Source organism: Geotrypetes seraphini, chromosome 7 (genome assembly GCF_902459505.1).
Source record: "Geotrypetes seraphini chromosome 7, aGeoSer1.1, whole genome shotgun sequence".
Classification (NCBI taxonomy): domain Eukaryota; kingdom Metazoa; phylum Chordata; class Amphibia; order Gymnophiona; family Dermophiidae; genus Geotrypetes; species Geotrypetes seraphini.
The window spans coordinates 158,446,726-158,459,973 of NC_047090.1; the positions used below are offsets into that span (position 1 = coordinate 158,446,726).

Below are 13,248 nucleotides of genomic sequence, written 5' to 3' on the forward strand. Positions count from 1 at the left end.
AAGAGCACCGGCATGGAAGTATTAATTGGTACCGAGGGGGTCGACACCGATGGGACAGTGTGAGGCTCGGACCGGTCCCGTACCGGAAGGTGCGGTGCCAGCAACGCCGGCAACAGTTGTTGGAGCTGTTGTTGCAGCTGCTCCTGTAACTGTGTTTGGAGTATGGCCGCGATGCGGTCGTCCAGGGGAGGCACCGGTACCGCTTTTTTCTTCTTCGGTACCATAGGTGCCGCTCTACGCTCCGGCGATGAGGAGGCCGATGATGAGGCACTCACCGAGATCGGAGCGGAGCGTTTGCGGGGCCGGTGCGGTGCCGGGAGGGCCGGTGTCGCAACCGTGGCAGGAGGGCGCTCAAGGGAAGTGGGAGGCTTCTTAGCCGGCTTACCTGGGCCCAACGACCCCGAGGAAGGGTCCGGTGGTGTCGATGTCGTCGGTGCCGACTTTTGTGGTGCCGTCGACGTCGCAAACGGTTCCATGGCAGATCCGATACCAAACAAAATATTTTGTTGGATCTGCCGATTTTTCAAAGTACGCTTTTTAAGCGTAGCACAGCGGGTGCAGGTGTCAGCCCGATGCTCTGGACCCAAGCACTGGAGGCACCAATTGTGTGGGTCGGTGAGGGAGATCGGGCGTGCACACCGCTGGCACTTCTTAAAACCTGGTTGAGGGGGCATGAATGGAAACACGGCCTCCGCAAAATCGAACCCGGAGGCCTGTATGGTGGCAACAGGCCCCGCTGGGGCCGGCCTGAAAAAATAAAGAAAACTCGATGAGTTTTTTTTTTGGTTTTTTTTTTAAAACAAAAATAAAGGGAATCCAATAAGAAAAAGGAAAAAAAAGTGAAGAAATACGCGAGCGGGAACGCAAAAATTACTTTTTCAACGGCCGTTGAAAACACATGCGTCTTCTTCGCTCCGCGGTAACGAAGAAACTGGGGACCACGCTCTCCTCCGTCGGGCGGGAAGGCACTCGCGCATGCGCGGTGCGGCCAACTAGAACTTTCTAGTTAAAAAGGTCCGTACCGGGGCTCCGTCGGTGACGTCACCCATGCGTTAAGAATATGCTGCCTGCTGGTCCTGGGATAAATGAACTTACACAGATATTGGTAATTACATATAATTTATCTTTAAAATCCAACATTGTATTGGAAGGTGGCCAATGTAACTCCAGTTTTTAAAAAGGATTTTAGAGGTGATCTGGGAAATTATAGACTGGTGAGCCAGACATCGATGCCAGGCAAAATGGTAGAAACTTGTAAAGAACAAAATTACAGATCATATACATAAGCATGGATTAATGAGACAAAGCCAACATGGATTTAGTTAAGGGAAATCTTGCCTCACTAATCTACTACGTTTCTTAGAAGTGATGAATAAACATGTGGATAAAGATGAGGGGATCAATAATGCACATCTAGATTTTCAAAAGCCATTTGACAAAGTACCTCATGAAAGACTCCTGAGGAATTCAGAAAGTCATTGGATAGGAGGTAATGTTCTATTATGGATTAAGAGCTGATTAAAAATATAAAACAGAGAGTAGGGTTAAATGGTCAGTATTCTCAATGGAGAAGGATAGATAGTGGGATTTCCCCAGGTGTCTGTACTGTGACTAGAGAATGACACAGGGTGAAAAATTTGTCCCCATCTCTGCCCCGTCACCACGAGCTCGGTCCCTGTCACCGCCACATAAACCATTTGATCCTATCCACACAAGCTTCGAATAATTTTATACTGAACTTATTTTATTAAAGTATAAAAGGAAATGATATTCTGTATAATTGTCATTTTATAAATCAAAGTTCAGGCTGCTGAACTAGAGAAAGATGTTCAGCTGGCAGGGCTTTGTTTATAAATGTTTATCAACACGACTAATATACTACTTTATCCTAAAGCAAAAAAAAAAAAAAAAAAAAAGAATAAATAGAAATTTGTTTTCTACCTTTGTTGTCTAGTTTCTGCTTTCCTCATCTTCTCCTCATTCAATTCCTTCCATCCACTGTCTACCTTCTCTCTTCCTCCACTCCCACTGGTCTGGCATCTCTCTCCCCCCAGTTCCCTTCAGCATCTTCTCCCTGCTGATCGTAGCCAAAATATTGTGTCTTCAATGGCCTGATGCTAGTGTTCAAATCTTTGCACAACATGGTGCCAGGCCTCGTGACAGCTAAGTTCCTCCGTACATGCCAAACAGGTCCCTCCGCTACCAGAATGAAATATATCTCAAAATGCCCCCTGTTGTGCCTTTCAACTGTAAACCGTCAAATGACGTTCTACTCCCACTTTATACCGAGCCACTGGAACTGACTGCCCCCGCAGATCAAATACCTTGAAGGAATCCTCAACTTTAGGAAAGCAATAAAAACAAACCTCTTCACCTACCCCTGCCCTTGACTACAAAGAAATGTGTATTGGTACCAGAAACAGTGTGTGTCACTTATGGAAAACTTGTATTGTAAAATCTTGCACTGTAACAATGCAAATCTAATCTGTAAACTGTCTGTGTGTTAAGTTCATAATCCTTATAGTGCAAGATTTATCCTATGGCAAATTGTAAACTGTATATTATGTATTAGATTCCTAGTATGTGTTAAGTTAGGATAAATACTTGTATCGTAAACTTGTACTGAAGTTATGGCAAATCCAGTGCAAATCGTAACCTGTTTACTGCACATTATATTTGTTTAACCTGTAACCCATTCTGAGCTCTTTGGAGACAATCGGATAGAAAACTAATTAAATAATAGTACAAGCTGCAGTAAGAAATGAATATGGCAACACTGATTGGTTTCAAATAAAATGTGGCATCAGGCAAGGTCACCTTACCTGTACGGTGAAACCATCTTCAGAAAAGCAAATTTGGAAGAAAGAGAATGTTTGTTTCAAAGTTGGTGGCCAAAAAGCACAGTTACTTACAGTAACAGGTGTTATCCAGGGACAGCAGGCAGCTATTCTCACATATGGGTGACCTCCAAGCTAACCAAAATGGGATGGTGGGGGAGTGTTGGTAATTTAAGAGAATAAATTTTGTAATACTGTTTGGCCAAACTGTCCATCCCGTCTGGAGAAAGTATCCAGACAATAGTGAGAAGTTAAAGTATGAACCGACGACCAAGTAGCAACCTTGCAAATTTCCTCAATAGGTGTAGATCTGAGGAAAGCTACCGAAGCTGCCATTGCTCTAACTTTATGGGCTGTGACTCTACAGTGTAGGGGTAATCCAGCATGGGCATAGCAGAATGAGATACAAGCAGCCATCTAGTTGGAGATGGTACGCTTAGAGATAGTATGTCCCAACTTATTGGGATCGAAGGAGACAAAAAGTTGAGGAGCAGTTCTGTGTGATTTGATGCGTTCCAAATAGAAGGCCAAAGCACGTTTACAGTCCAGAGTATGAAGAGCTATTTCTCCAGGATGAGAAATAGGCTTTGGAAAGAGGACTGGAAGAACAATGGATTGGTTGAGATGAAATTCCGAGACCACTTTAGGGAGGAATTTAGGATGAGTGCGAAAGACCACCTTGTCATGATGAAATACCGTGAAAGGTGGATTAGCAACTAAAGCTTGCAGCTCACTGATTCGAGCAGAAGTGAGGGCAATGAGAAAGACCATTTCCAAGAAGCTTGTCAATTGGTTCAAATGGAGGCTTCATCAGCTGAGCAAGGACAACATTGAGGCCCCAAGCCACAGCAGGCAGTTTGAGAGGAGGTTTGACATTGAAAAGTCCTTTCATGAATCTGGAAACCACCGGATGAGCAGAGAGGGGTTTCCCTTCAATAGGCTTATGAAAAGTTGCAATTGCACTGAGATGGACTCGGATCGATGTAGACTTGAGGCCAGAAGTCGATAAGTGCAAAAGATAATCCAAAACAGAAGATAAGGAGGAATGTTGGGGCTCCTTATCATGAGAAAAGCACCACGTAGAAAATCTAGTCCATTTTTGGTGATAGCATTGTCTAGTGGTAGGTTTCCTAGAATTTATTTATTTATTTAGATTTATATCCCATCCTCCCAGTAGCTCAGAACGGTCTATAAGTAAACATACACAATGGAAATAATTAGACAAATAAGATGTACAATAGGTTTAAATGTTTGGACATACAAGACTGTGCAGTATTTAAATACAGGGGGTATACGGCAAATTAGGAGTAGATCTTAAGTATAAGCAGTTTAGTTTAGATAAGTCGTTTAGTTTAGTATAAGTAGATTAGTTTAGTACAAGTTATTTGAATTTAAATACAATTTATCAGAGTACAGACTAAGAGAGGACTATACTGAAATTTAGGGAGAAGTTAAACAGGGGAGAGAAGAGAGAGGTGGGGTTTAAGGGGGGGGGGGGTGTAGACTGAGGGAGACCTTTAGTTGAAGAGTTGAAGAAGCCTCCAAAATGTCTCTGACAGGCTGAGAAAACTGCAGAGGCATCAAGTTGAGAGGTACGAAGCTGTCAGATGTAGAGACTGCAGGTTGGGATGGCGCAGAGATCCCTGACTGTGTAAGCAGAGATGGAAAAACTGGTAGAAGGTATGGCTCCCTGCTGCCGAGCTGAAGTAGAAGGGAGTACCAAGATTGTCTCGGCCACCGAGGAGCAATCAGAATCATGGTGGCATGATCGTTCTTTAATTTGACCAGAGTTTTGAGAATGAGAGGGAATGGAGGGAATGCACAGAGGAAGAGATTCGTCTATTCCAGAAGAAAAGCATCGGCCTCGAGACGATGAGGAGAATAGATCCTGGAGCAGAACTTAGGCAGTTTGTAGTTGTAGGGAGCTGCAAAAGATCTGAGGCATTCCCCACTGTGAAAAAATGCGAGGAATGGAGTGAAGAGGCGAGGAATGGAGTGTCCATTCATGAGGTTGCAGAAGACGACTCAATTTGTCCGCCAAGCAATTTTTCACCCCTTGGATATAGACAGCTATGAGGAAGGTGTTGCGGCGGATTGCCCAGTCCCAAACCTTCAGAGCTTCTTGACAAAGGAAGGCAGATCCCGTCCCTCCCTGTTTGTTGATATAATACATGGCAACTTGGTTATCAGTCCGAATGAGGACTGCCTGGTCGTGAAGATGTTGGAAGCGTTGAGAGCCTTGAGGATCGCTCTGAGTTCTAATAGATTGATATGACACCGACGATCTGTATTTGGATACGGAGACCAACGAGATGAGCGCCCAAGCGTAGGTCGAAGAATCTGTTGTGAGGACATTCTGATGGGGGGGGGGGGCATTTGAAAAAGCAAGCCTCTGGAGAGATTGGAAGAGAGCATCCACCAATGGAAAGACTGCTTCAATGAAGGAGTGACTGTTATGTGTCGAGAAAGTGGGTTGCAAACCTGCATCCATTGAGATGCCAGGGTCCACTGAGGAATTCTGAGGTGAAGTCTGGCAAAAGGAGTCACGTGTACTGTGGAGGTCATGTGACCCAGAAGTACCATCATGTGTCTCGCTGAGATGGAAGAGCGGGAAGACACTGTATGACAGAGTTGAAGAAGAGCTTCCAGACGTTGTTGTGGAAGGAATGCTCTGAGTTGTATAGTATCCAGAACAGCTCCGATGAATTATAGATTCTGTGAGGGCTGAAGATGGGATTTGGGAAAATTGATTTTGAATCCCAAACTTTGTAGGAACCAGGTAGTCCGTTGGGTCGCTACAATAACCCCCTGAGATGTTGAATCTTAGATGAGCCAGTGGTCGGGTAGGGAAATACCTGAAGACCATGGTTCCTTAGAGCTGCTGCTACCACAACCAGGCACTTGGTGAACACTCTGGGAGATGAAGCCAGGCCGAAGGGCAGCACTCTGCAGATTCCCCACCTGAAATCTGAGGTATTGACGGGAGGCCGGATGAATGGGAATGCGAGTATAGGCCTCCTTGAGATCCAGAGAGCATAACCAGTCGTTCTGCTCGAGAAGGGGATAAAGAGATGCCAGGGAGAACATTCAAAATTTTTCTTTGACCAAAAATTTGTTGAGAGCCCTGAGATCCAGAATGGGCCGCAGATCGCCCGTCTTCTTCAGAACAAGGAAGTAACGGGAATAAAACCCCCCTGTTCTGCTGGTCCAGAGGAACTGGTTCGATGGCATGGAGACGAAGCAGGGCTTGAGCTTCCTGAAAAAGAAGGGTGGTCTGGGAAGGATTGGAAGGATACTCTCTTGGAGGAAGCTCTGGTAGAACCTGAGTGAAATGAAGAGAGTATCCTTCCTGATGATGGTCAGTACCCAGAGGTCGGATGTAATTGACATCCATCAGTGGTAAAAAAAGATGGAGACGACCTCCTATAGGGGGAAAAGATGGCAGTCAGAACGGTGGAGGTTATGCTCTGTTTTAAACAGTCAAAAAGGCTGAATAGCCTTAGGTGAAGGTTGAGGTTTTTGTTGCTTCTGAGGCTGCTGTTTTTTTAAGAGGAGGGCGATTGTAAGGAGCCATCCTTGGAGCAGGGCGTGTAGGTTTGGCAGGAGCTGGCTTTGGCTTAGGTCTGACAATAGAAGCAAAGGATTTTTCATGTTCAGACAATTTCTTGGTGGCTGCCTCGATAGATTCATCAAAGAGGTCATTGCCTGCACAAGGAATATTAACTAAGCGATCCTGAAGATTAGGGTCCATGCCAATGGTACGAAGCCAGGCAAGGTGACGCATGGCTACAGAGCAAGCAGCTACCCGGGCAGATAACTCGAAGGCATCATAAGATGACTGGAGGAGATGTAATCGGAGTTGTGATAAAGAAGCAAGGATTTCTTGAAATTCAAAGTGCTTTTGAGTATCTAAATAACTGATAAATTTAGGCAAAAGAGCAATGAGGAACTCAAAATAAGTTATAAAATGAAAATTGTAATTAAGGACTTTAGTGCATATCATGGCATTTTCTTAGATGCGATGTCTGAATTTGTCCAGTTTTCCCTTCCCTTCCAGGGGGAACGGTAGCATAAACCTTGGAAGGATGGGACCGCTTCAAGGAGGACTCGACTAGCAGGGACTGATGAGATAACTGTGAGTTGTCAAACCCTTTGCGATGTACAGTTTTATACCTAGAGTCCAATTTGCCTGGAACAGCCGGTATGGTATAAGGAACCAGCATCTAATTGAAGATCCAAGTCAACAGCCATCTGACGAAGAAAAAATGAGAAAGATAGCTGATCCCCCAATGCTTTGCCTCGAGAAGGACTCGAGGACGTCGAGGCAGCCTGGGTCAAAGATGAAGCTTCGGCAGGAAAAAAGGCATCAAAAGAATATGGAGACTTGAACGAAGCAATCGAAACCGCTGCATCCTCGAGGTTCGGAAGTGGAGACCTCGAGCAAGGAATCGGTGGTCTAGTCGAAGTAGGAGTAGAGCGAGGCTTAGTTGAAATGGGACGTTCTTTAGAAGAAGAACTATGCCTGGAAGTATGCCTCGATGAAGGCCTCGATCGTCGGTGAGAACGGTGCTTGGAAGCAGATTTCGAAGATCGAGGAGACCGTCTCAGAAACAGAAGCAGCCGATGCCACCAAAGAATGGATAGGACTGGAGGCTGTAGATCGAAGCCTGCTTCCCTCCCAGCCGGTTCTGCTCCAGCCTTAAGATCCTGATGAAGGGTTTCACCCGAAACCGGTTGATCCTATGACTATTCTGGTCTCCCGCAATGCTCATTGACTTCATTTGGCTCGCTTTAAAAAGTTAAGTTGGCTGTGGTTTCATTTTGTATCTTGGGGATTAGGCTGGGGAGGACTCTATGAGTGGGTTTTCAGTTTGATTCACTCTCTCACTAGTTCACTGTTTGTGACTTATTTATTGTTATTAATTCTGCACAGTTGATTTTGCACACTAGGGATGCCCGATGATGGTGTGCAGGCGGGGTGATTCACCTCCGTCTTTGTAAGTGGAAGCGCTGGAGTTTGTTCTCCCGTCGCTAACAACCTCACACTGAGAGCGCCCCTTTCCTTCAATTGATATTTGGTACCTGTGTGGTTTGGTTTGTTAGGAGTGATTAGCTGACAGACACACTCATAGAGTCCTTATTGACATTTTTGCCTCCTTTTTGTATCTTTTAAAGGAGGATTGCAAGCATGCCAGAAGAACTAACAAATCAATTCTGGAAGAGATCAAGCTGGCTATGTCACTCGAAGCCCAAATGTTAAAGTTACAACTATTTTATTTTGGTAACATCATCAGAAGAGAAAGATCACTGGAGAAGGGCATCAAGTTTGGGAAGATCGCAGGAACCAGGCGAAGAGGGCGACCTGCAATCAGATAACTGGACACGTTGAAAACAATGATGGGGATGATGCTGGAGAACCTTTCCAGACTAGCACAAAACTGATTTCTTTTTAGTTCCGCAATTCTTGTTTCCGAGTTTATTTAACCTTTGATATACTATTTATCAAAAACATACCTACACTGTTTACAATTATCAGAATTTTGTTAAGATAAAACAAAAACTTAAAAGTAAAAAGTGGAGGGGACGACAGAACAAATTGACTTACTGGAACAAAAAGGAAAAATGGGAAAAGGTAAGAGCTTAAATACAATGAAAAAATAAAATCTTAAAAAGGGAGAGAAGAAAGGGAGGGGCTTTAGCATACTAGGTTAGGGGTCGCTTCAAAAGAAGCGTTTCAGTTCGGTACTGCCGACTGTGTAAAAGCTGTTAGGGCTCTAAGTGAATGGAATCAAACAGAGTAGGTGTCTTTAAAAAGGAATGTTTTTAGTTTATATTTGAATTTTTCAAGAGATGTTTCTTGTCTAAGATCTGACGGAAGGGAGTTCCATAACGTGGGGGCAGTGACTAATGGTTTTGCGGGTAGAATCAAGAAATAGTTCATGAATCGAGGGGACAGAAAATAGATTTTGAGTAGTGGACCGCAGATTCTGAGAAGGGGCATATGGAATAAGAAGTTTGTCGAAAAATGCGGGCGAATTGGACTGCTAGGACTCGAGAATAAGTCGATGGCACCTAACAAAAATAGTAAGTGAAAACAAATGTGAATGCATTATAGGGCTTTCCAGACAGATAAGGACAACAACTTCCTTTGGGTATACAAAAACACAATACAGATTTTTATTATATTTTTACCTGTTGAATTTCAGGATTTCTTTAAAAGAAAGCATAATTTAAAAAGCAGTCTTACAATATTTTTCTCTCTACCCAGCACAGTTGGCTAGTTGGTTAAGATTTTCTGTAGGGCTCTCCCCTGGAATTTTTATTTCTGTACTGCTAACTGGAAAATCTATATTAAAGAGTGAATTGAAGGGGAAGAGAAATTAGTGGCTTGTTTGGACACCACTGAAGTATGCAAGTATACAGTCATGTGAAAAAATTAGGACACCCCATGAAATATTCAGTTCTTTCTTAAGAAATGTTCACATATCAAAGTAAAATCTTTTTTTTATTTATACCTTTTGTTTCATGAGTAAATCAAGGGAAATTTTTGCTGTTTACCTGAAATTGTACTTTATTTTTCAGAGATAAATTTAAAAAATGATTTGACATCAATAAGTGAATATTTCTTAAGAAAGAACTGAATATTTCATGGGGTGTCCTAATTCTTTCACACGATTCTGTGCAAATGCACTAATATGGCAAGCAGCTAGTAATATTTTTCAAAATATAATCAGTTCCATTTATTGAATTTTCAGTTCTTGGTTTAAAAGCAAACTTTGACATATTATTAATATGCTGTTAATATATTATATAAAAAATGGTGAATGTTGTACAAAGCTGACACTCAGTAACCATTAGACTCCATTTTTATACAGAAGGGAATTTCTACTTACCTTAAGATCTCTATGAACAATACGCTTCTGATGGCAATACTGCACTGCAGATACTATCTGGAGAGAAAACAGGCCTCATTACCTCCAAGCCACATAATTTAGACATTTCAGTTCTGAAAATTTAGGAACTACACCAAATTACTACCGTTTCCCCCCATATATAGGCCGCAGGAAATGCTGGTTTAGGTTTAAAAACTCTTAGATAAATCGCCCCATGTTACTAGCCGCGGCTTATCTAAGAGTTTTAAACCTAAATTGGCCTATACTGTACATCGGGGCGGCCTATACACCAAGTTCAAGTTTCAAGTTTATTGTGTATTTGATTAATCGCTTACTCAAATTTCTAAGCGATGAACAAATCTTTCAAATTACAGATTAAAACTGGGGTTAATAAAAACAAGTAGACACTAAGCAAACATAACAGGTTAGTAACTAACAATATAAACAATAACAGAAGAAACAGAAGGAATGAATGGGTAAGGAAATATAATACTGATGATAGAAAAAGGAACAATTATGGTAGAAAACAATAGGAGGGGAATAAGATAGTAACCTTGTAAGAGTTTATAGTGGTGGGTTCGGACTCCTAATCATCATAGGCATCTTTAAAAAGAAAGCTCTTAAGTTTACTTTTAAATTTATCTAAGTTATTTTCTTCTCCCCCCTTAAATACCTCCCTGCCGGTAAATACCTACTGGAAGGCTGCCTCCTCCAACCATGCTGTGCAGGGCAGGAGCGATGTTTGCAGTCTCAAGCTTTGCCCCGCACTGCTTCCTTATTGGCTGCCGTCAGTTCTTGCAACAGCAGCCAATCAGGAAGCAGTATGGGGCGAGGCTTGAGATTACAAACATCGCTCCTGCCCTGCACAGCGCGACTGTGGTTGAATGGGCTCGGAGCCGAAAATTGAAGATAGTTTCCATAACAGGATATTCAGCGCCTGCCAGCAGAGATGTCTTCTGCGCACGCAAAGGGGCCTGCCAGCAGAGTGATGAATTTGTTGGGTCCGCACCTTCCACCAGCATTCACAGTTTGCTCAGGTATTTAAGGGGGGAAGTTCAGTTTTGGTAGTCCTCTAATGGGGCGGCTTATCTAACTGCGAGTTTTAATGTCTTTATATAAGCCGCCCCATTTAAGCAAGCCACATCCACTGCAGAGATTTGTAAAACCCATATATAAGCCGCAGCCCATACATGGGGAAATACGGTACTCAAATTCATTACATAGCTCAAACACAGTTATCAGCCATGGCTTTAACATATAATATAGGCTTCTCACAACATATAAATATCAGTGAAGGTTTCATTTTCTGTAACCGTTTGTGCCCCCCACCCACCCCTTCATAACTGAGAAGTAGCTAAAGGATTATGAAAATGTTAGGGACACAAAAGCATTTAAGTATGGCTATAATTTAGTTTGGAAATAATTAATATGAGAGCTTAGTGACAGGACTGAGTTGCAAGTTATAGCGGAAGAAGAGAAAGCATTTGGATTACTAGGTGACCACAGGAGCCAGTTCTATAAGTGCCAGTGCGTGCTTAGCACCCCCAATATTGAGCACACTTCATTGCCTGATAGTCCCCAATCATTTGATGTTCTGGTGCCTATACATGTGTCCATAATAAGGGCGTTCTTGTGCTTATTCTATCATTTTTTTAATATAATTAAGCCCCTTCTTCTTGCAGATCAATTGATTTATTGGAGTTTAGGATAGCAATTAAGACTTTTCTTTTATCGAGATGCACTTAATTCTCTGTAAAGTGTTTCTATTTTTGCTTTTATGATTTTGTGTTTAACTGTTTTATTTATATGTTAATGTAGAAGGCAAGATATTGTGTAGAAATGATGAAGCCAGACATTCCCAACTGTTCAAAGTTGTTAAAATGCATACAGACTATGAAATATTGCAGGCCGACCTTAGGAACTTGGAAGATTGGGCGTCCAAATGGCAGATGAAATTTAATGTGGACACATGCAAAGGGACACACATTAGGAAGAATAACCCAAATCATAGTTACCAGATGCTAGGTCCATCTTGGGAGTCAGTGCCCAAGAAAAAGATCTGGGTGTCATTGTAGATAATACACTTCAACTAAGTGTCCAGCTTGGGCATCACACTGGATGCTAGCCTGACACTATCAGCCCAAATCTCCAAGGTACTATCCTCCTACTACCTACAACTAAAACCCATCCACTGCTACTTCTCCGACACTGACTTCACCCAGCTGTTGTATGCCTTTGTTTTGTCCCAACTGGTTTACTGCAATGGTCTCTACATCGGTATACTGGCCAAGAAGCAACACCAACTACAGAGAGTCCAGAATGCAGCAGTGAGACTCGTAAAGAACCTTAACCCTTTCAACCACATCTCCCCTGCACCGAATCAGGTCCATTGGCTTCCAATACACCAGCACACCATTTTCAAACAACTAATGTTGGCCTTTAAATGTGTCCAAGGCATGACCCCCGACTACATAGTGAGGAAGCTTCTAATCTACCACTCTCAATGACCTCTCCAATCTCAACTTGAACTCGGGCTGTACAACCCACCAGCAAATCGCTACCACCTGGAAATAGCCCAGAAGTGATCATACTCCCACAGCATGCCTAAACTATAGAACCAGCTCCTTCCTGCCCTCAGGACAACCAACAACCTTCTGCCCTTCCAGAAGGAAGTAAAAACACTACTGTTCACAAACCAGCATGCTCCTAGTCTCAAACTTTAACCGACCAAGACTTAGCACATTTGTAACTCAGGGCATCAGAGTCTTTCCATCAACCAATACTTGTTCTATTATCTACCACAGCCATGTTGATACCTTCTTAGATTCTATATAGCAAGTGTGTTCTTAGTTTCTCCATAAAATAAATCCAACAAAAACTGCAGTACTGAAAGCCAAAGCAAAAACAAAAAACAAACTGCAGGCAACTATGTACGAGGTGCAAGCAATGTTTATTATACCAAATATTTCATTTATGAAGTTAAAAATACCACCTTATAACAAACCAAAGGACCTGACACGGTCCGTGTTTCGGAAAACACTCCTTCCTCAGAGGTCCTAATAAAAATGAGTCTTTTAGATTGCAGGTTGGGTGAGCCCCAGCAGGCTCATTTATATTTATAACAATATAAACGGCATACGCCACCCATAGAAGTGTTTTTATAAATACGATGTAATGCAGCGATAGTTTTCCTTTTATGGCACCTAGAATGTGTAGCAGTGCTCATCACTTCTCTTCATTTCTTTCCCCTTCTGTGCTTAGGATGTAATACGTTTGGGCTAACGTGATGGGTTATGCTTCTTTTTTTACTTACCCCCTTCTAACTTTTTTAACTAACCCCTTTTTTTTAATGTTTTAACCATTTCTTCTTATTATTTTTTTAACCTTTTACAAGAATTAAAGTTGTATTTTATTCATTCGATTCTTTTCTTTTAGTTTTATACCTTTTATGCAGCTTATTTTATACCTTAGCAACCATGGTAGGTCATTATCTGTTTCATCTTTCTTTCCCCTTTCAT

The 13,248-nt window shown here is 42.4% G+C and overlaps 1 protein-coding gene across 5 annotated transcripts in view; it reads right to left on the bottom strand.

Annotated features, from left to right (window-relative positions):
* Positions 1-13,248, bottom strand: part of MARK3 (microtubule affinity regulating kinase 3) — a 184,123-nt gene that overhangs the window by 105,053 nt on the left and 65,822 nt on the right. For all 5 annotated transcript variants that reach the window (XM_033951301.1, XM_033951297.1, XM_033951300.1 and 2 more), the window contains exon 7: positions 9,731-9,787. In XM_033951301.1, the coding sequence (XP_033807192.1) occupies positions 9,731-9,787 (57 nt within the window). The remainder of the gene's footprint in view (positions 1-9,730; positions 9,788-13,248) is intronic.